At 40.8% G+C, this 27,100-nt stretch overlaps 1 protein-coding gene across 2 annotated transcripts in view; it reads right to left on the bottom strand.

Annotated features, from left to right (window-relative positions):
• Positions 1-27,100, bottom strand: part of PRDM5 (PR/SET domain 5) — an 831,782-nt gene that overhangs the window by 374,607 nt on the left and 430,075 nt on the right. Inside the window, exons 12-13 of one of the 2 annotated variants that reach the window (XM_078676853.1) lie at positions 15,380-15,403; positions 3,663-3,756 (exon numbers count right to left, since the gene is read on the bottom strand). In XM_078676853.1, the coding sequence (XP_078532979.1) occupies positions 3,663-3,756; positions 15,380-15,403 (118 nt within the window). The remainder of the gene's footprint in view (positions 1-3,662; positions 3,757-15,379; positions 15,404-27,100) is intronic. The other variant, XM_078676854.1, reaches the window with a different exon arrangement.

The raw sequence follows: 27,100 nt of genomic DNA, 5'->3' as shown, positions 1-27,100 counted from the left end.
ATCAATCGCTAGAAGAATGGAGTACTTGCTCAAAATAGAATTATAAATATCGCAACACAAAGTGTGCTCAAAATGTAAGTAATCCTCATTATCATTATCATGTCCTGACATCCCACAAGTAGGACTTTTAGAAATTGGACAGAACCTCTCCACCCCCAAATTACAATAAAATCCTTATTAAGCTAATTCAGGGCCTTTCTGAGGGTCTGATCAACGGAAGCTGTTATATCGGTATTACAGGAAATTCAATTATGGTAAATTAGTTCTGGTGCAACAGGCCAATGATTTGAAAATGGGGTGAATCAAGATAGATTTTAAGGATCCTCCTATAGAAAGAGGGTGGAAATCGTTGTTAACCAGCCACCTCTGTGATGCCCCCCCATTGAATATGCGGCTGGGGTATGAATGGAAATAAACCCATCAATATGGACTAATTCACAGGCCCATGTCTCTTGTAAACAAACAATATGAAAATCCATAACAAGGTCATTCCAGTCAACATTCTCAATCTTATTCAGAAGGCCAGCCACATTCCAAAACAGACATTTAAAATAATATTTAGATGCAGCAGATCCTAAGACAACATCTGAAGTTAGCCCAGAATAAGTGGTCATATTTGTTGCCACAATAGAGTTAGTACTATTAACAATTATCTTTTCAACTACCAGAGAGGTTGCATCCTGCGTTTCACAGGGAAAGTTTTTCTCAGCTTTCCAGTATAGTCCTAAAAGCTTTAAGATCCCATGTCCAAACACGCCTTCCTAGATGATAGCTGCACATCAATATCAGACTTTGAATCCATACTCCAAATTCAACTGGTTCGCAAGACTGGATCCAGTGGTGAAATCGAGTCCAACAGTCAGTCTACCTTCCTCAAGGGGAGTGAAGCAATCATATGTTGGTATTACAAATTATCTACATACAGAGACCTGGTAGAGGAGTGGTTTCAGTGGTCCTATACTGATTAATCTATAAAAATTAGCCAAGGGCACCGCCTAGGTACACCTGTGAAATGAAGTAACAAAAGACAGCCTGTCCAATAGGCACCCACAAAATGTGCATTCATAACCAGCATCATTATACAATCCCCCAATTTCTCTTTTGGGGTATTCGCTTCCTGGGAGACTCAGTGCACATTGTTTATATTGCTAAATAGAGCTTTGTAGCTATATAAGTATTGTTAATTTGGACAGCCAGTGCACAACTTTGTTTTTTAGATGAAAATATTGTCCTCCGCCTGGTGATGGTTTAAACCAGGAACATTCTTGAGAACTATCACAAGCAGAGTGGTATCTGTTGGCAGCTGGAGGACCTTATTGGCTCTTCGAGGGTCTGAGCTCATTCTCATATAGCCATTTAAATGTGGTCCACTTTAGCCTGTGGTTGGAGAACCACAAATGTTTCCCAACTGACCTGCTGCAGAAACAGTGTTCATGGAATACACATCATTAAACAAAAAGGTGGGGGTTGTGGTCTTGATGTGCACCTTGTTACCGAAATAGCCTCTCCCTGTTTCAGTGTTAATCCCAACATGGGCAGACTACGTGTCTACTGTCTTTGACAGTTCAACTGGTCCTAAGCCTTTGCTTGCCACCCTGATTGTTCTCTGGGCTATTAACTGTTTTAGAGAAGAGCCTATGTTCTTGCGTGTGGCAAGTACCGGATCAAAAATTGTAGCCATGGGTGTCTCGTGAGCATTGATAAACATAACATGCAATGAATCCTCTCCATGGGCTTTCTTCCGACGACTACTCAAAGAGTGTGCATTAGGCCCTGGAGCGGCTGTAACTTTGACAGTTTAGGGTTTTTTTGCACGTGGGTTGGTCAAACAAGCATCACCTTTTGCCTTTTTTGTGGGGAGAGATGATGTTTTCATTACTCTCTGCCTGGGTATTGCTGGTGTCAATCACGAGAGTACCATTAAAAACACATGGGTTAGGATCTTCTCTTGTGCTTTCATTGTTCACTTTAGGGCCTGAGGTAGAAGGACCCACCTCAGCATCAATGAGAGAGCTTTTTTCTAGCCTCCCCAGCATCTCTTTCACGTATTCAATCTCACTGTTGATCGCACCAATAGCATTCGCAAGGAAATTCATAATTATTGTAGCTAAAGGGCACTTCTTGGAGGATACCACACTGGATTTCCTCTTCCCGTTATGCAGCCGTCGACCAGCACAGATAGGCCTACTCTTGGCCCGGTCTTCACCTGGGCACACCCAGCGTGCATCCCACGGCACGCCGCAGGAAGCAGTGCTCTGCGACACTTCTGGTCTTCTCCCCCTCCTTGCCTCAGGGTAATTCTGGCCCTTTAAGTCCTGGGGCCTCACAGAACCACCACAACACCGGAACTCAGTTTTGGGGACAGGCACTCGTTTTTGGAGGCCAGCACTTATTTTTCTGCATTGAACATTATCAAGAGCAAGAAAGGAAAACACGGGGACCTGATTCACAAAGGTAAACTTACACTTTGGTGTAAGTTTACTCGTTTTTGGTACTCACAAACAAAGGATTTAATAGTAAGTTTACGACTCCGCAGTCAAGGCGGAAAACTTCTCCGCCAGGACTGCGCAATCTCTGCTGTCATGAACTAAATATTAATTCCTTTGATTGTGAAGACTGAAAAAAAGTAAACTTACCCAGAAGTGTAAGTCTACTTTCACGAATCGGGCCCACAAACGGGAAAGAAGAAGGGAGAGAAGGACGGAAATTCCGTCAACAAGGGAGACAGCAGGAAGCCGCAAGAGTGAGATAAAGGAGATAGGGGTATCTGGCGGTGGATTAAAGAGGCCTTAGGGAGACTCAGGACTATGAAGCCTAGGTATGAGGGGCGCCGGCATTTAATTGCATTGGGTACTGAAACTTATTATTTCACAAATTAAGCACTGCCCTCATATTACTTTTTACATCACTTGTGGACACTTACTACATATATGACTTCCGTAAATCATTATTTAGTTCAACTATATGTGTCTCAAAGTTTATACAGCTTGCTCGTTTCATGTATCGTGTTTTTTCACATTCCATCATTTCATGAATCAAAGCATTGCCCATTCTTCAGTGTTTCTCTTTTTAACCGTTATTATTGCCATTAGCTGTGTAGGCAATAGTGTGCAATAAATGGACCAAACAGAACAAACAGTTACTCCTTTTAGGGTCTTATTTTAATGTGCCCAGCAGTTTTTAAAGTCCTCCATATCCCTCTAAATTTCAGTCTGATTGTATTTCTATTAAGCACACTTTAGCTGGAGGCCGATGCATAAAAAAAAAAATACAAACCGTTTTTTCTGTGCTTACCAGATTTCATAATTCTCTACACTTAGAAATATATATTGGTATTTATTTATTGACGTTTGCAAACATATGGCTGTAATCCTGGAAAGTATCCGGGTACCCTGTGACGTCCATTCCATATTCTGACGAGAACCGTGTCAAACTCCACGCAGCTTTGGTGGGAGCAGGTTGTGAAGACAGAGGCTGAGAGAATCTTGTCGTTGTATCTGCATTAAAGGAATGCCTATTCATTCTTTTTCCAAAGAACTGTTTTTCATCAGTTCCACCAATCACCTTACTGTGTGACGGGCAGACATCCCTTTCCCATCACAAAACAGGAAACTAGATGTAAACTGAGCGGGCTGTTTGTTCCCCTCGGAATTAGCACTTACTGTTGTGTATGAGCAGGTGCCGCTGCAGTGAGAACGGGGTGCGGAACAAAGCCTTGCAGTCCTCGCACTGGAAGGGCCTCTCTTCAGAGTGCGTCTGGAGATAAAGACAATAGTCAGGGTGAAAGAGCAGAGACAGCAATTAGTAGTCATTTGCATAATTACAGCTAACATCCTAAGAAGGTCCAATGGGGATACTGCATCGGAAACCAGAGAATAGACAGCAACAAAAACACTTTACATACAGAGGCAAGGCATAAAGTAAAGCACATACCATACGTGGCAAGTCTACAACACATTTTGAGCGTGAGAGTAAAACTATAAAGCATACATTAGGGGAACTGAATTAACGTCCTTAAAGTCAGCATATACTTCTTGTGACATGCTAGTGAAACCTTAAAGCCAAAGTGTAACTGTTCTAGAGACGGCTTTAGTTGCCAGCTAATGAAATAGAAAATAAAAATCATAAATAAAAAATGCACGCATATATGCATACATTGAGGGACTTTGGGTCCGTTCTCTTTTCCATAGGCCTGTTCAACTGTTTTGCACGTTTTACCTTCGCCCATCACCACATATAGGGGCCCATTAGGATGTCGGGCTGATCACCACCCCCATGCAGGCGGTGGCGATCCGCCCGCATCCGTCACCGGCCGCCACCCATTTCCCCCCGCCATATTACAATGGCAGGGGGGACCGCTGCGGACGTAAACACCGTCCGCCGCTTTTCCGCCCCGGTCGTCTTGCGGCCGGGACGGAAAAGGGTTCATATGGCTGGTGGTGTCTTTCAGACACCGCCAGCCATATTAGGATGTCCAGGATCAGATGCCTTTCCGTGGCGGCAATGCTGCCACGGAAAGGCATGCCGTCTTCACTTTGGGGGCCCCCTGTGGGCCCCCATGGTGAAGGCGAGGGGGGGTGCACATGGGGGTACCTGTGGTACCCCCCTGCATTTGCATAAGCAATGCGGCAGGCACCGCGCGGTGCCTGCCGCTTTGTGTATGCAAATGCATCACAAGCATTTATAGCATTGCGGCTGGTGCTGGTGTGAAAAACGCCCGCTGCAATGTTATAAATGCATGATGCGTCCGCCACTGTGGCGGATGCATCATGATATGCTAGGCGAGACCGCCGCACAGCTCGCGGGCAGTCCTGTTTTCCGCGAGAATGGCGGGCGGGCAAAGTCCGCCCGCCATCCTAATGGGGGCCATAGTGTGGACAAACGGTCAGACTACTGCAGGCATTGCCTGTCTTGCCATGTGAGTGAAATAATTGCTTTCTTTTCACATGTGCATATCCGCCTAAAAAGAAGCACATTTCAGTACCAAAAATTGTGAGCTAGCACTTTTCCAATACATTTTTCTTATGTTTTTTCTACTTTTTATTCTTGCTCGTAAGTTTAAACTACATCTTGAGGTCACAGTAACTGAAAACCAATTGACATTTTCTTTGCATCAATAACAATAATTTGTCTGTGTTGCGAATTAAAACTAAAAAAAGGGGTTCAGTACCAGTTCTAAGTAGCCCTTTCTTCTAGGAAACACCTCCACTGCTCTATATAAATCATACGTGATGGCTTTTTATCGCGAGCATATGATAGCCACTTTATTCTTCTTTTTGCTTTAATGGCAAATGATTGCAATAAAAAATAGCAACAATTTACCCACTCCATCATGCTTTCCAAGTCCAGACCTATAAGCTTTGCCAATGTTTATTTTTAATTCAGAGCACTATAGGTTAAATATAGCTATACACGCATATGTACAATATAGATAGTACAGAAGAAGATAGGTAGGGTGATGGGAGTAACTGAATTGTTTAAATACTGAGTTTTCATATATATAATTTTCTGTGACATTTGGCCAAAGTATCATTCTATCAATTATTCCGGTTTAGGGCTGATTGATTTTTACAGAGGTTGAACTTCCAATATTTCTTTCCACCAGCTTTTAAAGTAAGTGCATGAGATCACTGCCAATTACAAGCCATGATTACCACAGCAATACTCAGAGTTAAAAAATGCAATCTTATTTGAGCATGCGCAGTTGGAGCCGACAATAAATAATAATCCATACATCTGGTACTATCAGGCAATCTAACTACTAGTAGGTGGAAGTCAGCCTGCCAGGATGGTGGTGACTAGAAGCCTCCACATTTGTCGGATAGTACTGTCTTTCATGTTGAGAAGGCATCACCTTCCTGGTGGCAACCAGTCTTTATTAAGCGCATCAACAGGTGAGGTGGACGTACAGAATGAACAGATCAATGCCAAGTGGGCACCATGTATTTTCACCAGATTGGCATTCATTTTTTGTATTTCAAAAACAAACTCCCATGCTGCGTGTGTATTTGGAAACACAAAATAATCAATGGCATTGACACACAGGGAGTTTTTTTCAACCTGTACATCTGAGTCATTGATTGTTTTTAGCAATCTTGAGACAGAAGGACTACTGGGATGAGGACTTCCTCTGACTGAGGACCTCTGGCAGATAGCGATGGCTCCTCCACTTGTAAATGGGATGATGGGATGAAAAGGTTATTGGATGGGACAGCTGACATTTTTTGGCAGGTGCACTGCATCCACCACCAGCTAATTGACCTCCTGACTAAAGATGTAGCCGCTGAAACAGATAATTAAAAATTACAGAACAATAATTTTTATGTTGCACAAGCATAGCTAGCTGTGAATTCAATCCACCACAGGCACCACTCATCTAGGATAGTCTCTCTTCCTCCAAACCAAAAACATGTTTACTGGAAATCAAGGTGGTGGTAGATGCTACACAATTTTGTATTGTAATTTGAATTCTGATGCCTTGGGAATAGAAAGATTTTCTGAGAATGATGTGCTGATTATTTCAGAAGTAACTCAAATGTTTGTCCAAAGCAACCATATCACAGCCCAATGCTGAGAGATTGTCTCCCTGCTTCTTGGTATAATAAGAATGGAAGGTGGAGACAAAGGCAACAGTGGATCCAAGAAGAATGAATGACAACTTAGATATCTTTATAGTGGAATAAATATTACCACTATTATCTCTAATTTAAAGATACTTGAAACACCATATAATGACAATACAAAACTCAGACTTTAATTGTGTGAGTTTTCTTTTTAACACCCTCAAACAGCTGATGCAATTTGATCAGCAATGTGGATTTCCAAGTAGCAAAATTTGAATCATGAAAGACAGTGGTGAGTAGGAGATTGTTCCAGACAGGGACGTAGCTTCAGAGGGGGTGTTAGGAGTGTGACACTCCCCCAAATAAATGCATTCTTGGCTTGGTATTTGGGGATGGGGGCCCTGAGTCCGGTCTGCTACGTTTGTGTTGATTTCTCTTATTCTTATTTCACTGAGAGTTTTCAAATTCTTAATTTTCTTAATCGGGTTCTTTAATATATATACTGACTGGTTTACTAAAAAAGTAGTAAATCTGCCCTCATAAAAGTATATATTTAATGGGTGCAAATCTACTACTTTTTGGAATTCATAAAAGTTTGCAGGGCTAAGCTTGGAAAGCAGTGCCATTCTCGGGTTTCCATGCATATTACTGGCAATCAAACACCCTTAAGGTGATGGGATGAATGCTTGGAAATCATATAGCCACTGGCAATTGCTTGTGGTAGTCTTCTAACTAGGCGTGGGTGAAAGATTGCAATAAGTTGTGTAGATTTGGGAATATTGTGTTGCTCTTGTTACAGGCAATTCCAAAAATTATGCTATTACACTACTTTAGATAATCATCCGCCATTCTCGGAAACATTTACAGCAAAAGCACATGAACAACACATCGCAAGAAGCTGTTGTTCACAGTGCTCTTGTTTAAATGCATCCTTGTACGAAAAGTTGAATTGAAGATGCATAAAATATAGCACAAAAAGACGCATTTCATGTAATTATGTGAAAAGAAATTATGCAAATATCGCACACCCCTAATTCCATCCTATTGTTTTTCGCCCATTAAGCCACTTTAGACAGAGGTCCAGTTAATGCAAAACGGTACTGACCCTGTTCACCATATGAACAGTTTATTAAGAACGTTGACCATCTCAACTCTCCATCTTGTTACCCATTGCATTTTTCGGTTGGGAAATTTGAGATTCATAAGTCCTGAATCTCACTGACTAAGCTACGTCCCTAATCCCAGATAGTCAAGGGGCCAAGCAAAAGATGCTTCTCAATATTTGAAACAACCAGTTGGAACGAGAGATGAGTTTCAACGTGTTCTTCCTTGAAATAAATATTGCCACCCTATTGGGCTAACGTGATATTGAGAAGAAAAATCAAATACATTGAAACAGGTGGTATCACTTGGGTGCACTTTCGCTGAGGTGTATATGCCTTTAATCCATGATTTAGAAATGTTGCCAGAACTCCTACACGTTACTATTTGACATAAACCATATGATTCTATGGTTTATGTATTGCATATATTTGTGGTAAAACAATGTAGGCTATGCGTGCTATGTCAGCAGTGGTATAACAAGGCATGCTTATATGTTTCTGAATTGAATGATGTGATTGACACTATTTTGTGTGTTTTAAAATCAATGGTGTGTGAATTAACAGCGGTCAAGCATACCATGCATACATGAATCGGATATATCTTACAAGGATACGTTTTAATAAGGCTGTTTCCAATCCTGCATGTAGTAAGAGATGTTATTAAATCAGCTAAACTGTAGGGACCAATGACTTCAACCTGCGGCCCTTTCCAACTCCAGAAATCACTGCCTTATACTGCAAAAAATACACCATGAAGCCGCGAAAGAAGTATGCAAGCAATTCATTAATCAGGAAGTTCCCAGCTCTTTGCATCATCTAACGAGGAGACAATGTTATCACTGCTGAGATGCTCATGACCCGCGCAGTTGAAATAACACTTTCAGTGCCATAAAAAAGAAAAAGAAATCCACAAACGCTTGCGTCAATTTAAGCAAGCGACACAGCTGGTGGAGGCCGTCCCTGAGCCAGCTTTATCTGCCTCTTATACATTTCAAAGGGCTTCCTGTTTCTATTGTGACCCTGAGCCACGCCATCTCAAGAGGAACACAAAGCAGTGCAATGCACACCTGGCCATCTTCCTATAATTTTGAGATAAGAGAAGGAAAGGGGAATTTACACATCCTTTCTTTTGTGGGTTTAATTCCTTGGCATCGTGTGTTCTAAGGTCCCCGGTGAGAAATAGGAGTGAGGAGGAACATTTTAAGAACATGGCATTTCTTTTATTAATCTGTCTTTGTGTCCCTAATTCACAACCACTCAGTGACAGTGGGACGGGTTACGCGTTGTTTTTTAATACAGTTAACTCTAGTGGCAGTCAGTAATCGTCTGATAATTAACTCAGTCTCGGCCAAGGAGGTAGTACTTTGACAACAGCTTTCCAGTCATTTCCAGTCATTGTTACATTTTTCAAATGTGTTTCATTTTAAGGGGTTATATAGTACTTAGGCCACTTAAAAGACACTCCAATGCAATTTTAACGCTTGGGAACGATGTGGAGAAAAATGAAGTGATTAATGCAATGAGTCACTAGATGTCTTTAGTTTATGTTCGAGCTATTGTCTGAAATGAAATGGTCGGGTTTTAGCCTGCATCGGTTCACAAACTTCAAGTCTGGGTTGAGGTGGAAGGCGATTTCAGATTCGCAAGCCGTGTAGATGAAGCAAGCTTCCTCTCAGGGCTTAAATTGCAGACACATAAAAAAGAAAAGAAAAGAAAAATCTGCCGCCGTATCCATCCTCTTTCTTCACTCCATTTGCATTCTAAAACTTTATGACATTTAGCTACACTGTCTCTATCGTGAAATGCAACATGTATTTATTTGCCAAACTTCTTTTAAAAACTCAATATTCTCTCAGGTCATGTACATCGTTCCTTAACCCCTCCCCTGCTGGTGACGGAACCACTCCGTCATCAGCTGCGGTCGCGCTGTGCTGATGACGGAGTGGTTCCGTCACGGCCCGCTCGGCACGCCTGCGTGGCGCGGATTCCGCGCCTGCGCTGAGCGTTCCATTGAGCGGGCGAGGCCGTGACGGAACCGCTCTGTCATGAGCACAGCGCAACCGCGGCTGGTGATGGAGCGGTTCCGTCACCAGCATGTGCCCGCCGCGCGGCCGCCCCGCCCCCTTAGCACTGCGGCGGAATAGCCGCCGCAGTGAAGGGGTTAAACAAACTGACCTGATTTCCGTATGCAGGAGAAAGTCCTTGGAATGAGGAAGAGGGTATAACCGTGTGTGTCCTCCCTATCTATACATAAAAAAAACTACCAGCAAATGTGACTTGTCCCAAAGGGACAAAGGAATGCCTTCCTAGGGAATTACCAATTTCTTTGTGAGCCCTTCAAACCTCCTGTTATTTATAGGACAGAGGAATTCACAAAAAATGAATAGGCTTCGCATCACCCACCTCCCTGTCATGCTTCATCATTGGCCACATTCATTCACTAGAGAAATTCTATCAGCGAATTGGCTCTCCGTTTGTTATGGGGAGTTCTTTCAGTGTACATTGTTCCTCTTGGGACTCTTTGAATCCTAATGTTAATGTATCCTGAGACTCAATTAGGTTTTTAACTGGAAAGACGTCTAGGCAAAATATCAAATTTTCTAGTGTCACATAATTTCATAGGCTGGTGGGTATTTGCACGATAAAGGCACCATTGCTACTCTGTTGCTCACTTGTGTCAGAATAGTTAGCACAGGAAGCTCCAAACCATCTGAAGCAGAGTGAGTTTCATCAAACACAACTGTACTACTATCTTATAGGGGTCTTTAGAGGGCTCCTTTTATGGAATAGCTACAGCACGTGCAGTGAACTAGTGTGAAACACCCTACATGCAAAACTACCTTCCTAGACATTTTATACACTGCTACAACTACTTGTGTTGATTTTTAAATAATGTAAGTAATTAATTATATACACTTATGTACAGTATACATTTTGAGTTGCAGTGGCATCCACGATGTAGAAAGGCCCTGGTATAGCTCTGCCAGCTTGTTAGTTAGGTATCCTGTAAATAAGACTTAAATCAAAAGAACGATGCATCTTTAATGTTTCCTTCAAAATGAATCCCAGTCACTGAGTAGTGACATTTAAAAAAGAGTTTAGAAACAAATCCTTTGCCACATAGGGTATGGTTCACTAAGAAAATATGCAGTTTTGAGTAATATACTGTTTTGAGTACATTTACAACTTTTTGGTAATTCACAAAATCCATTCCCAGGGCCTGATTCACAAAGCCTCACTCATAGCGGAGGCTCCGTAGTTGTGGGGGAGTCTCAGTTTGGGGAGGAATCTCTACAATGAGATTTCTCATTGCGGATATTCTCACTCGAGTGCGGAGAATCCCATATGACTGCCGGTCCTCCGCCATGAGTGTAGAGGACCTTTGTGAATCAGGTTCCCGAAGTATAACCTACGCTTTTATTTTGTAAAAAAGCAACATTTTGTAAACTTCTTCAAAAGCATAAATTCCTCAAAAGTGTAGGGCCCACTTTGTTTCCTCTTCGCCACTGTGTTTATGGAGTAGGAACCTCCATGACGCCGTCGGTGGAGAGGAAACTCGTGGAGGAATGCCAGTCCTGTACCACCCTAATCATATTAGGGGCGGTCGGGAGACCACCACCACCACGGCCTCATGAGTCCATAGCAGATTGCCAGACTCATAATAGAGTCCATAGTAGTACATGGATGATCTGCAGAGATACCCATGGAATGCTGAACTGCCTTAACAGCAATTTTGGATTATACCCTCTACAAAACCTCAGAGTGTGAAGAGTAGCTTAACACCATGGGTACTTGGAATCATGTTGCAACAGTAATTGTAGATATGGAACAATGGGCTAGATGTACCTACAACTTGTTGCAAAAAACTGGTTGCAATTTGAGACCAGTATTTTCGTGGCCAGTGTGGTATGTTGCAAAGTGCCCTATGTACTAATAGGTTGTTTTGCGGATTACCATTCCAATCCACCTAATAAATATTAATGAGGTAGGTTGCATACAAAATATGATATAGTATTTAGAAGGGACGCCCTAAACACACCTCTTCCAAATACCAAATCGCTATTAGGGCGCAAACCCAAATTGTGATTCGGCAACGTGCTACTGACTTACAACTAGTGTTCGATAAATAAGAAAAAGCTTTTGTGTGCTTGGAAACGGCCAGATTCTGCAAATAGGGCTGTTTGCATTTGCAAATAGGCTTCAAAAATCTATTTGCATGTATTTTGTTGTTTTTTGATTTAATAAAGGGCAAACACACAGTATATAACCAGGCCCTGTACCCAGCAGTGAAGGCAATATGCAGTGAGTTTTGCCAATAGAGGCTCATTGCAAGGCTTGGCGTAAGGCCAGGCTTTGCTCCCAAATTCTAAGAACAAACAGGTGTGCAGGTCATTTTGACAAAGAACTGGCCAACATGCCAACACCCTGTGCACAATTGAAGGCCCAATTCAATGGGTTATGTTTATGTGGGTGGTGCACAGGACCTATAAGAAGGCCAGTTCTTGCACTTAACCCCACCTGCACCTGGCTTAAAATGGGTTCTGTTCTTGCAGAGCACAACACAGGCCTTTGGTAATAGCGTGGGTGTAGGGCATGACTGAAAGCAGTCTATGTTCCTGTTGCTGATTTGCCTATCCGAAGGTCTTCAAGGGATCTCTTGCTGTGGAAATTTCCACGAACAATGACAATCCACTAACTATTACTTTCCTATGGTATTCAGTTTTAGCACTATCACTGAATTCTTTTTGTTAGCCCTTTCTATAACATGAGGTGACTTTAACCACTAAAGAAATTGAGGTCACTTAAATTGCTGTTGTGAGAAATCAGGTTGCTGATTGAATTAGGCGGGTGGGGGTGACCCCTATTCAAGCAACAACCACATTCCCCATCACGGTGAATCACATTTTGAATAATTAACCTGTGCTTAACCTTCTGGTAGCTTGGCACAAAAAACAGTCAAGCTTAACTTGGAGGCAATGTGTAAAGTATTTATATAGCACACAAAAAGTATTCAAGTGACAACACAACACAAGAAAAATACCACTGCAATCTGGAAAAATAGAGTAAAATGTATTAAATTATTTGACACCAAAATGACAAAAAGTTAAGAAGTAGAACCTGAGTTACATATTTTTAAAGTTTGTAATAAAACCTAGCACCTAAAAGATCAAAGCACAAACTGTGGACAGGATCGAAAAATATGTCAGATCGCAATGGAGTGCGAGTGGGATTCAAAGAGTGGATTGGGTCAGGTCGGCCCATAGCTTCCGACTTAGAAGAAATTCTTGAAAAAATGTTCGGAGAATGTAAGGGGCAAGCTTGCAGGGGGTGTCTGAGGAGGGAACGTTATTGTGGAGGAGATGCTGGATAAAGTCACAGTGAAGATTTGCATGTTCTAACATTTGTGGAAGTCGAAAATCTCCAGCGGGATGAGGGAAAAGTCTTTAAGCATAAAATTAACAAGTACCATCCCCAATAAGCTAAAAAATTACAATAGTATTTTACCACTGCAAGCATAGTATTACAGGTTTGGATAGGTAAAACACTAACCAAGCCAACCTGGAATAAATAGAAGCAACCCCTACACATGTGTCTTGGTCTAGTTAGAGTTCATCACAGAGGGATGGCTTTGTCCAGACACAAGGGAGTACTCAATGTAAGTCAAGATAATACCCTTTCACGCTTAGGGTACCACATAAATTATGCAAAAGAGGAAGCAGGGAAAAGAGGAACCAGGGAAGTCAGGATAGGTCCCAAGTTTAGTTGGAGAGCAGCTCCTTTACATGGAACACCCTACACCACCACGGACACTCTGATTCTGCCCACCTCCAATGCCCTTTTTCTTGCTGTTTTGAAACATATGATTAGCACAGTGCCTTCCATGCTGAGTTAGAATATGATAAAGGCTTCTGCCATTTTTACAGCAAAGACTTTAAGCATAGGATTAGCAAGTGCCATCCACGCCGAGCTGAAAAGGACGAAAGCCTTTTACCACCACTGGCACAGTATTAGAGCTTTGGACTGGTAAAATACCAACCAAGCCAACTGGCAATGAATAAAAGCAACCTCTAACACATGTGTTTTGCTCTAGTTAGAGATCACCCGAGAGGTACACTTTTATCGAGACACAACGGAGCATGCAGTATAAGTCAAGACAGTACCCTTTCAGGCTTAGAGAGTCTCATAAAGTGTGCAAAGAGGAAGTAGGGAACTCTGGGGAGTTCCTAAGTTTAGGAGTATACCAGCTCCTTTATATGGAACATCCTACAACACCACTGACAAAGCATGAGAAAGGACAACTTCTCATGTGAACTACAGAAGGGAACTGATACAATCCATAAGTAATCATTTTAATAAAAACAGTAGACTTCTTTTTTTCTCCTCCATGATGATGTGTATGGTTGTTATTAGTAAGAAACACTTGACGGGTCTTAGTGTGGAAGCTAGGAGGGAAAACGGGAACACTTTTGGGTAGAGGTCTAAAAAGGACTGTTAAACTATGGACCTCGAGGGACAATGTCATGTGAGATTTCAAAGAAAACTGCTAGCTATGTGACAAATTGGCAATTGGATAAACTATAAGTCAATTTATCTGAAGGACATATCTTAAAAATCAGGCATAGCTCAAGACCGAGCTCCCCAGATGCCACTTGCCCACAAAAAAGAACTACCTCTGACCCAGGTATTTTTTCAACCACACTTCTTGATAATTCTGATAATCATTGATCTGTAATGATGGAATAAAACATGACATTTTTGAGTGAACTATCATTTTCCAATCTCTGCAAACTTACATTTTGTATATTATTTATTAACTTGCGGGTTGAACAGAAGTCCTGACTACTTGAACCCCTTCTCTTGTTTTGTTAAGAAAATTGTTGAGGGAATAACGCAGCCATGCTCTTCTCAGGTGTGTGATATAGCACACCCAATTTGATCTCCTAAGTAACACAAGGTTAAGCACTGCATTGACGAATACTATTTATTCTTATCGAAAAAGCAACAGTCAGAATCACGGGTTGTATATCAGAATATCTCTTGACTAAATATTGTCTGACAAAATATGGTTCACACAGATATCACTGCACCAGGTGTAGATTTTCTGCTATTTACTACAAAGGAACGATATTTGTGTGAACGATACTGAGGAAATAATATTTTGGAAGCCCGAATTTATGCAAAAATATTCGGGTACCATACCTAGTCAACATTTCATAGAAACCTGCTTGAAGCAATAAGGCGAGAAGGCCATAGGACCGATAATAAAACATTACAAAACAGATAATTATTACATTTCCAAATGCCTATAAGATTGCAGGTTACATTTAGGGCAGTACAGAGGACATTTATGTGTATTATGAAAGCAAAAACAACAAATACAGCAATAGAAATAGCAATGAAATGAAACGAACAAAATCCAAATTTGAAAACAGCGAAAAGTTAAATGAAACATAGTTCAAAACAACTGTAAGGTGCAGAAGAAAGTAAACGGCTGAACTTAGTTTGTTAGTAAACCATTAGTAAAAGCATGAACATAAATTTAAAATACAAGAAATGGAGCCAGCAGCACATGCAAGAGCAAGTAACAGCACTGTGAAGAAAAGATATACAATTCGAAATCCATGCAATGCACTGAGGAAAACACCCACACGTAAACGCAAATACAAGAAGACCCCAGCTAACCATTATTAGTGCGAATAGAAAATAACTAACCTGTGCAGGGTGAGTGAGATGTGCCTAGATGGAGAAAGGTAGGAAAGAGTCAGTGCACAAACCAAAACAAAAAAGATATATTTAATCAAATGAAATTAAAACACAGCCGTTATTCCATTGCACCCCATTCTAGCTTTGTTCCCTGCCTCCCCTTAAAGATGGGAAAAGGCCGCTAGACAAGCCAGCAGATTGTAAGAGGTAGAAATAAATTCATCATGCATTATAGAGGGTGAACAGATGCATTGCAATCAGGTAAACTCCATTCCCATAACCAAAATAATACAGTGGGTGTTTATCGGCTCACTCTAAAGCGAAAATGCAACCAATATTCGAAGCCAATTGACACTGCCATTATCCCACCCGTCTCATATTCTCACTGCATATCCAAGCCATGAAGATAACCAATGGGATCATGGACTTCTGTAGAATATTTTTAGGAAATAAGTGGGTACAAGATATTGCAACACATCAACTCAATCGTTCACTTTTGCAAGGTGAATCCAAAGAGTGCCATAAATGTTTCATGGAAATACATTTATAAAATGTATCTACTTTTTACCTAGTGCTAAGTGGCATCAGATGACACAGGAGGGTTTGCACGCGGTTTCTCTCCGCTAATAATGGTTCACAATCACAATTAGTGTTATGCTGAATAGGACAACATTAACTTTGTGTCTTTTATCGATATTGAGGTGGAGGCTAGCATTGAGAACAAAAACACGGACACAATGGGTCAAAAATTAAAATGTATCAAGACAACTGGATGCAACATAATCAGAGGGAACTCTCACTGGTTAGGCGGCTCTAGTTACTTGCAAGCTGCTCAAGTGGGAAGGGGGAGCATGGTAATCACATGATTATCCAGGACCATATGAGGTCCAAATACCATTCAATTCTGAGAACTTAGCAATGTGTTGTGAGATCTCCTAGGCTGAACAGCAGCCGTTTTATGCAACAGAAGACACCATACCATTGACACTGCAATCGCCTCAGAACAATACCCTTTTCCCCTTATTTTCCAGAAGCAGTGAACAACACACCCATCATCAAAGCCACAGAGTCATTAAGAAGGAAATAATCCTTCTTTGTGAGAGGCATCAACTAGAATGGAAAAATCCTGCTAGTGATGTCTGGTGGTCTTGTGACGTTGGGAGTAGGCCGACCTTACCTGGCTACACTAGTCTTTTAGAGAGTCAATGATTTATTTAGTTTGGTCTTCCCTATACAGTAACAAACAATATATTTTGAAATAAAAACAGAACTATAGTGCACTTGCACACCCCTTTGTTTCCCGAGCACAATTCATTAAAATCACCATTCTTTGTTGTGCAATCCCCCTACTGACAGGAACTTCCACAAATATGACAGCTCAGCGTGAGCATGCAAATGACCATTCATGCTGATAGTGCAACAAGAACCTGCTCAGGGTACTTACTGGTGGTGCATATAATAAGTTAACGAACTTGAAAATACACCAACTGTTTTCTTCCTAATTGTGCAAATGTGTAAGTGGGCCTGGCAACTTAACATTTGAAGTAGCCCAGTTCCACAAAGCATTGAGCATACAAACACTGCAAGTGAGCCTGACCTTCTCTAAAGACGTTTCAGGACTATTTCCTTGAGAATGTGTTTCTAAAATGTCCTTCAACTGTGTATGTTGATAAAGATGTTTCCAAATATACTGGATACATATCATAGATATTACAAGATGTTCTGATCAGAGACTCCAATACTTAACAATTTTAATAGTATCAGTTGTCCAGGGCATTATCCAACGGTGCATCTTAAACTCCTACAGAAACACTTCCGTCCGAGAGCTCTCTTTCAGTGATGAATAAACTATGGATTCTCAGTAATATGCAACCAACGGCAACATTAGTTAGATTATTGCAGTCCCTTACATGAATCTTCTTCTTTTCAAGTGGCTGTGCTGAAAAAGGAGTGTGTTGCTAATAACTGGTAAGTGCTATAATGGTGGCGTGAGCGGGTTGTACATCATATAACTAATTTTTGCTTGACATTGACAGTGGTATAGCAGGGTCCTGGTGGGTTTGTATTTGTGAAGTTGGTAGTTTGGTGTAGGGATGCAGGGAGATACACATAAGCAGAGATTATGTTTGTCTAATGTCAACACTGTTCATGTAATGCTTTTTGCTTCTCTAGATATGGGCTTTAAACAATCTGCCTTCGAATGCTGATGAGCTCTTTCTCATGCCAAGAACTAGTCAAGGATGGTGATTGGCTTGAGTAAATGCTGTGTGTGTTTCATGGAGTTCTGGGTCAGTGCCAGGGTTAGAGAGGGCTTGGTTTTTGCAATGTTACCCAACACCTTGACTCAAGTGATGTTGGCAATCCTATTCTTTAGTTCGGACATTGCCCAAAGCAGTAGTTAGAACAAATTCATGCCTTTCATAATCTGCAGTCTGACTTTGTTTTATTACCATATACCTGATATCTTTGGGAATGAACATGTTGTTGTGGTGAGCATAATATTTAAGTGATATCAGCAATGTTCAGTTAAGTTCCTATCACATATACTCAAGAGCAATGAATGAACAGATACATTTCAAGTGATTACTTGAAAACAATGGGACAAAATGCCACAAGGAATATAAAAGGAACTCTTTTACAGGGAATATATTCCAGTTCCAAGAGACAACTAATAATATTATCATGATTTACCTAAGAGCTTCTTTTAAACACTGAATATACTGTATCAGAAGAAACGAGATATGGATTACAATTCAGAAGCAATGGGTGCACCAACAACAAGAGCCACAAATTCTACATCTCCAACATGGCATCCCAAAAGATCCCAGAAGATATTTACTAAAATGTGTTCATTGTGAAATAATACAAAATTAATGTGGATCCACAGGAAATCAACCCAAAGTGATTGATAAGATGAGCCACCCATTTCAAATATTGCATCCATTAATAGAATGGTGTTAAACTGTAAAATAACTCATAGGTTGGTAAACCCCCAAGAGTTATTGGGTTATAATTCTCAAAAGCAAATCACACAATTGCATCTTTAGTACATGACAGCATTTGATAAGATTGAAGTTTTGGATATGTTTAGCACGGGAAGTAATGGACAAGCAATAACTATGATCGATAATAGATTTGGCCAGATTCAGCTCTTAGTTACATGTGGGATTCATGTGGTCAAAGAATTTTGGAAGAAACCGGAAATCATACTTGATGGCCATGGAAAATGGAATGCATACTTATTTTACAAAAAAGAACATATAAGACCTTCTGGAGTCTTTCTCGTGACTTTGTTGCTAAGCAGATGTAACTATGTTTGCCAATTTCCAACACTAAGGAAGCTGTGATTGATTTTTGCATGCCAGTTTGCTTTTCAAATATTCAAATTATATAGAGTAAATGTTATCCCAACTTTTTATTATGATCAACAATGTGTTTATGATGCTGCACACCCTTATGAAGGGAGCGGTTCTATGATTTCAAAATACATTATGAACTAAGTGATGATAAGAAGAATGAGTGTATTTAAATCTAATTCTAATTTAAATATATCTGCATTAGAAAATGCTAAAGTGAATTCAATTTTATTTACGCATTTTATATATGCACAGGTCTTTTTGGCTATCTTACACAAAAAAAGTACTGGAAGTTTGAGGAAATATGGTTGGCGAGGATTCAGATTATTGGATGACACAATGAACAAATCAACTGATAAGTGAAACATAAAGTATAGTGTGATGGGGTGTATGAAGAGTTGAATCAACATATGTATTGGGGTAATCATAAGTTAAGTTATCATACATTATTATGTTTACAAAAATAATATATATTTTAAAACCTGATCCTAGAATTTCCGCCTTTCCAAGGTTCACCTTAACTGTTGGGATTGAAAGTTAATGGATAGGAAGGCCTGTGTTGTGTGCAAAACATTTGTTCAAATCAGATAAAGCTACTCTGCTTTTGGTACTTACAATGTGTATAGTTCTAGTGAGATCACTTTGCACTGATTTTGCTTCTCAAAATATTAAGGTTTATTTGCAGGAATTTCCAGTTTACCACTTTATGACAAAACCTCGCACATCAGACTGAGAGTTGAATGTTTATTATGGGTTTGTCTCAGTAGGAGACACCCTGACTCATGTCAGAAAGAGGATATGTCCTTACAAATCAGATAGAAAATCTACTTGGTGCTTCAGGATATTGTGGATATTATTAGATAACTACTTTGTGAAAACTGTAATATAGAGATAACCTTTAATGCACCCACAGTGACTTAATCAATGTATATCTCTTTTTTTACTAGAAAGAGCAGCGAAAATATAAGGGTTTTATAAAAAGAAATTGTGGCATCACTCTCTATTATGTATACTTGAACACTCCTTCATTGCACAATCCCTCTTTTATATAATGGGACATGACTGTGATAAATATTAAGAATGCTCCATTCAGATCAAAGTGGTTTCAGAGCAGCGAATAGATGATACCAAGACCATGCCATTTTTCCCGAGCATATTGAAGCATACATATTTTATGGAACGGGAACTAAGATTTAAACATAGGGACTTTTTGGGCTAACATCTTAAAAAGCATTTGCAGCATGCCCCCAGTGTTCCCGAAAATGGGAAGTGTCTGTCTCCTGATCTTACCTCTACAGTGCTAAACCTGGGCTTTTACATTGAATATAGAAGAACCACAAGAGTGCATCTTGTGCACTGTCCAGGAGACGTTAATGGGTTGTTGCTCTTGTGCACATCTAATTGGAATGTACCTAGCTAAGCTTTTAGATCCTCTGATGTTGTCTCAGCTGTGCAGTCAAAATGTAGATTAAGAAGAGTGGGAGAAGACCAGTCAAAGTGGAAGCTGAACATGTTGTAATACTGTACCATTTTCACTTAGCAAAACACATAATTTTCTAAAAGTCCAAAAAGAACTGAAAATAGGGTTCCTTCACTGTAGCTTGGCCATCTGACATAGACATCTGGAACATTTTAGTTATATTTACCTGTGACAGAGGGATGAACATCCCCTAGATTCACTATTAAAGACCATGTTTGAAGACCTGGGGGAGGAGCAGTTTTTCATATTCCGGAAATTGTGACAAAGCGAAATGTGGCTTGGGTTAAATCCTTGTTTAAAGTAAATAAATATAAACTTAGAGCTGCAAAGGAGTTTTCCAAAATCACTGTCAGATAGTACATAGCCCTGAACAACACCCAGGGTATGGCCTCATATCTGCGGTGGATTGACTCCTTCCGGGATAGAATGTTAATAACACACTTCCGCCTAGGTTTTGTAAGATGGCATTTGAATTTTCCCTTTGGCCAGCATCATGTGGCCAGTATTGTAGTATGCCCATTTGATGAAGTTTCATCCCAAAGTTTGTTATATTTTGTTTTATTTCCAGCAAATTTTACCAAGGTCTCAGGAAAATGCTTTTACTTCCTATTGTTAGGACGCAGAGTATTCGTTGTTCCAGGGTAGCTTTGGAATTCCTCTAAGCTCTGGAGACCCCTACGGCGACTTGTGTTTAAAAGGTGCCATCAAAAGAAGGAATTATTTGCTATTTTTATCTATATTTATCCAGTTTTCACCAGTTTTTATCTTTTTCTAGAGTCGTTTTTAAACATTGATAGTTGTGCCATGATATTACTTACTTATCCTGCAACAAATTAGCATTTGCACTTTACCTGTCCATTTGGGCAAGTGTTTATTGGGCGAGGTGATTCCCCCCTTTTTTACTCTTCTGTATTTTGATTTAATGATAATAGCTTTAAGATCTTCACATTTCTGCTAGGAAGGTTTATCTTGAAAACATTTTTAAATTATTGATACGTGATGAATTCCTGTCATGCAATGTGATGTACTCTGGCTGTACTTTGATGGCGCTGGCTGTGGTCGAAATAAAGGTTTAATTAAATCTAATTGTATATTTACCTCTCTCCATTGTGTTAAGAAACTTTATTAAAAACATGCTCTATTTGGAATGCTAACACAATTTAAACCACAAACAATTGCTATCAATTGCTATTGTCCAGTCTCAAGTTCCTGTGACAACAGGAATCTTTTTCACCTGCAATGTTTAATATCAATATTTACATAGAGACAACTTCTCAGATCAGGCCAACACTTGTGGAAGTTGTTTCAATTGCCAAATTGATTAAATATGCTATGTTTAAAGCTGGTGTGAATAATCCAATCATTGATGCACATCCCGTCACATGTGCTGCCAGTAACAAGGTGTAAGCTGAAGGATGAACGACGGAGGGCCAACTGGGACACATTGTTTTACTAAAAAGACCTTACCACAGATTTTTAATCCATTCTAGATCAAATAAGAGTGGCTTGTTGCTTGTGACGTTTAACGATCGAGTTGAAATAGAACGTTCTCAAGCCAAGTTCCGAGTGGTGGATGGGTTGTGAATATTGTGCTGCCACAAATGATTGACACTGTTTTGGCCTCTAATGCCCTTCCATTGATTGTCTTCGAGAAGTACCCATGCATTCTGAACATGCTTAAACTTCAAATGTTTCTAAGTAATCCCCCATTCCAACTGTGGTTCCTAGGTTTGACAAGAAAACCATCACTGTACTTCTCCATAGATTACTCTAGCATTTTACCACATCTGCTTCCTAAATTGTAGAAATAGTCACTCAAATGAAAACCTCCTATAGATGCATAATGCATTAGGAGAATAAAGATGCAATCATTCAGCTCAGGAGTATCTTAATTCTACAAAAGCTCATAGTATTGGGCTCTGAATGCTTGGGGCATGAAACATTCCATCTCCCCTCTCATGCAACTATTAGTGGAAGACGCATATAGGTCAGTTTCATTCAGCTTCATACTTGCTCTGAATGATCTACCATACGTCTCGCAATATCTTTCCTCCTGACAAGAAGTTTCAGTCCTTACTTATTTTACAATGGCAGAAGCAGAGCAGATATTTGTTGAGCAATCTTTATGAACAGTGATGGCTCACGTTTCAGATACTGCTTGGCCGTGTTGCTGATCAACTCCACAGCTAAGTTACTTTCTATTGTAGCCTTGTCAGACTAACACTGAAATAACTCCATTATTTTACATCTATGAACTGACTCTTCCCAGGAAAATGGTACTACTGAGCAGGGCTTAAGTGTTTTTAAGAAGACGATTTGCTCATTTCTAAGCAACTACTGATGATATTGATGATCACCTTTGCGATGAAGATAGTTTGAAAAGTAACCAACGCCAGCATGATTAACATCACTGTTGGCTGGTACAAGCTGGTTTTGGACTGAGGGTTGGTACTGTTGGAATAAAACACAGCAAGCAGAATAGTTGAAGAGCTGGTTTAATCACGTCTTGGTCTCTCGCACACCAGCGCCTCACCGAACGTTCTATCTCAGACGCCCTGCTAACATTCCAGAGCGCTGATAACACGGGAAGGGGAGGGGTGTTGGAGCATACCATTTAGACAGCCATTAAAAAGGAGATTACAACACATCTCCCTCTGTACGGAATTAATAACAGTTTACAAACATTTCTCTTGGGAAGAGAAGCTACTAAAACTACCATTTGTATGTCTACTAGGAACAATGGACAAATCATATGAAAGGTCCTTGGAGAGGAAAGGTTACATGGCTTAGGTTACATAGTCCTTTTGCCAACTAGGTGGCTGACGCATCCTGGTCACTCTGTTTCCTTGCATGTCCGATGAGTCATTGTCTGGGGTTTGTTCACCAACAGCCGTTGGTACGCACACATCTGGGCAAGCACACACATTGTCTATACTCCATGTACTTCCATCCTCCAGTACTAAGGAGTTATTATTCACACTCTGTATCCTTGCAGGTTTAGAGAAGGAGGACACTTTAGCTCGACCCACAGCAGCCTGCCACACGCTTCACAATTCTTGACCATGCTTTCTACCAATCCATCCATACCTGGGAACCAATAGTGTTGTCTCACTTTACTCTTTGTCATACTTCTTCCTGGATGACCCTCATGTGCAAGCACAATGATCCTGTTTCTCATTCCCACGGGGGGAATGACCTTGCTCCCTCTCCACAGCTGACCATTCATGCTGGATATTTCATCCTTCACAGACCAATAGGGTCTGAGGTTCTCAGTTACATCTCTATTGTGCTCAGGCCACCCTTTCTCAACAAATTTCATAAGATCCTTTAATTCTGGGTCATTTAGGGAATCATTCTTCCATTCCTCTTTACCAATGGCTGGAAGTTCCACTGCAAGTATAGTTTCATCTGGTGGTTCACTTACACTGTCTTCACCTTTTATGGGCAACCTAGACATACAATCTGCAATGGTATTCTTCTCACCAGCCACGTAACACATAGTGAAATTGTACCCTTGTAATGCCAGTACCCATTTGGCGATACGTGGAGTGGCTCTCTCCAAATTCTTAGTTGAGAATAGGGGAATTAATGGTTTATGTTCAGACCTTAATGTGAAAGGGATACCCCACAGGAAGAATTTGAAGTGGATTATAGCCCAATAACACGCTAAGGCTTCCCGCTCAATGGTGGAGTAATTAGATTCAGGGTCCTTAAGTGTTCTGGAGGCGAATGCAATTACCCTTTCGCATCCACCATTGGTTTGGGTGAGGGATGCCCCTAAGCCCTTGCTGCTAGCATCTGTAGTGAGAGTGGTCTTTTCATTGGGATCGAACGTCCCCAAAGTGGGTGCTCTTGCGATGGCTGCTTTAATGTACTTAAATTCCTTCTCGCACTCCTCACACCACTTAAAAATGCAATTTTTCTTTAGGAGTTCTCTCATGATACTTGTGTGACTGGAGAAATTCTCCACAAACTTGCTCATGTACTCGACCAAACCCAGGAAGGATCTGACCTCCTCTTTGGTAGACGGAGAGGGAGCAAGGGATACAGCATCTACCAAACTGGTTTTTGGTTTTATCCCTTCCCCGGATATGGTATGCCCAAGGTAGGTCACAGATTTGACTCCTATCTTACATTTGTCCTTTTGTGTAGTAAAACCAGCTTTACTCAATTTACATAAAACTACTCTTAAGATAGAGTTATGCTCGCACTCAGAGTCCCCATAAATCAATATGTCGTCCTGGAAACACAGAACCTTACTGAGGTCTTCCAGGATGTGTTGCATTATGCGTTGGAAAACCGCCGCCGCGGACGCCAACCCGAAAGGCATACGATTATACTGGTATGCTCCGAATGGCGTAATGAAGGAGGTAAGGTTCTTGGACTCCGGATGGAGGGCCACCTGATGGTATGCCGCCGAGAGATCCAATACACTGAAGAATTTGGCACCCTTTATGACACTGATCATCTCATTTATTCTAGGGAGAGGATGCCTCTCTACCCAGATGTTGGCGTTGAGATCCCTAAGATCCACACATAAACGAATCCCTTTGCCACCACCTTTGGAAGCGACCACAATGGGGGCCAACCACTCAGAACTCTCAATTTTTTCAATAACCCCCAAGGACTCCAATTTCTCCAACTCCTTTTTAAGGGAATCTCTCACCACCAATGGCACGGATCTGGCTCTGTGTACCGTGGGCTTGCAATGTTTTTTGAGTTTTATTTTATGAAGGAATCCCTTTAACAAGCCTAACTCACTGGAGAATACTTCAGGGAACTCCTCACACACCTCATTGCCAATATTGGGTAGCTCAACCAAATAGACAGGTTCTGCGGCGTTTGGGTCTAATCTTATGCCTAGATCCTTTTGATGTCTCCATCCCAACAAGCACGAACCTTTCTTGGTTAGGTACACTTTACCCACAGTAGCTCTATCTTTAAATCTGATGTGCATAACAATCATTCCTACCACAGGTATGGTATCATGGTTATAACCACCCGGGTTGATGTCAGTGGGTAAGACTTCATAAACCTTGTCGACAGACTTGGCCTTGAATGTGGTTTCATCTATAAGGGTGTACGGTGAACAAGAATCCGCATAAACTTTGTACGCCACACCATCAAGCAATATTTCACATTCTGGATAGCTACATCCAGTATTTTCCAACAACTCATTAACCATAAACACTATGTCCTCCTTTGGTTCCTCATCATTCCAAATCATATGGGTCATTTCTTTCTTAATATCATGACACACTTTGGTGAAGTGTCCTCTCTTGTTGCATTTTCTGCATATGGCACCCCTTGCTGGACATTTTACACTATTCGCCAGGTGATTAGGATTACCATTACGGAAACATTTCATCTTTTGGGACTCTTCTTTTAAGACAGTGCTACTCTTTTGTGACAACTTGCTCTTGTCATATTTGTTTGACACCTTAAGGATTTCATCCTCACATACTTGTTTCACCTCAACCGCCTCTTTCATCTCATTCATACAGAATGCTGTGTGCTCAATGCTTTTGGCTATGTCAATAGCTTGCTTTAATTCGGGGGCATCAGCCAGTAACTTTTCCTTTATTTTTCTATCAGAAGTGCACCTGACCAATTGGTCTCTTATAAGAGAATCTGTGAGATTTCCAAAATCACAGGTGGAAGACAACCCTCTAAGGACAGCTATGTAATTCACCACCCTTTCTTGTTTTCCTTGAACCCTTGAAAAAAATTTGTGTCGCTCCAATACCACATTAATTTTTTTTCCAAACTGGACTTCCAATTTTTTCAAAGCAATACGGTAAACATCTGGTGGAACATCCCCTTCACCTTCTCCACCTCTATTTTCCAACTCAACTTCTGGTAAATTATCATACATTTCTCTAGCATGCTTACCTAAATTGTGTAACAATATGTGCAATTTCCTTTCTGATGAAAACCTGTTACCTCCTATAGCTATCAAATAAGACTCAAATACTTTCTCCCAATTCTTCCATGGAGTGAGAGGTTCACCATCATCATTGAGAAACGGAGGGGGTTGTGACATCGACATTGCAGTAGCCATTAGAATCTAAAACACTCAATAACCCCAGTGAGATTTAAAATTGTAAAACGCTTTTTAAATAGGTCTAGGCAATACGTGGTGAAATAGGTATCAACAATGTCAAGGAAAAGATTCAGTCTCAATAAGCTGTGCCCGTCAACGTGACACGCACCAATAGTAAAAAGATGAATGCTGTGCCCATCAGCGTAAACGCTCAACAGGTTCCTGGATAAAATGCCTTGTAACGTTGAAAATATTAAACAATGCAACAGCAACCTCCAACAAGCTTAAGATGAAAGCTGAATGCTGTGCCTGTCAGCGTGAACGCTCAACAGGCTTGTGAATAAAGTGCCTTGAAACGTAGAGAATACTCAACAGCGCAACAGCAACCTCTGACAAGCTTTGGATGAAAGCTGTGCTTGTCAGCGAAGAATAGCTTCATCTGCGCTTCATTCCCATAGGCTTAACATAGGCTTTATATTAGCTTCAACCAAAGTTCAGGCTTCTTTATTGAGAAAATAGCCGTAAGACCAGCTACACCGCGTCACTCCTGCGCTTCAGTTCACTCACTGGATGCCCTCTCATGAACCGAAAACATCACAGACACACAGCTCGGCTCTGCAGCTGAGAAATGACTGAGTGATAAACTGCAGGTTTAGCTGGAAGCTGTAGGTGGCGTCAAAGCCGAGGTTTCAGCTGACAGTTCTCCTCAGAAGGCTTCTCCGTAAAGTCTCTCACACGACTTCACAAACGGAGAAGTGAGACGGCTGCACAAATACTCTGGCACCGTGATAAATAATATTGTCATCCGAGATAACTAGGCTAAGCGCCTCTCCGTTAAAAAGTCAACCAGT

This window comes from Lissotriton helveticus, chromosome 2_1 (genome assembly GCF_964261635.1).
Source record: "Lissotriton helveticus chromosome 2_1, aLisHel1.1, whole genome shotgun sequence".
NCBI lineage: Eukaryota > Metazoa > Chordata > Amphibia > Caudata > Salamandridae > Lissotriton > Lissotriton helveticus.
Note: the sequence above shows the minus strand (reverse complement) of the source record. Positions and strands in the feature narration are given on the sequence as shown.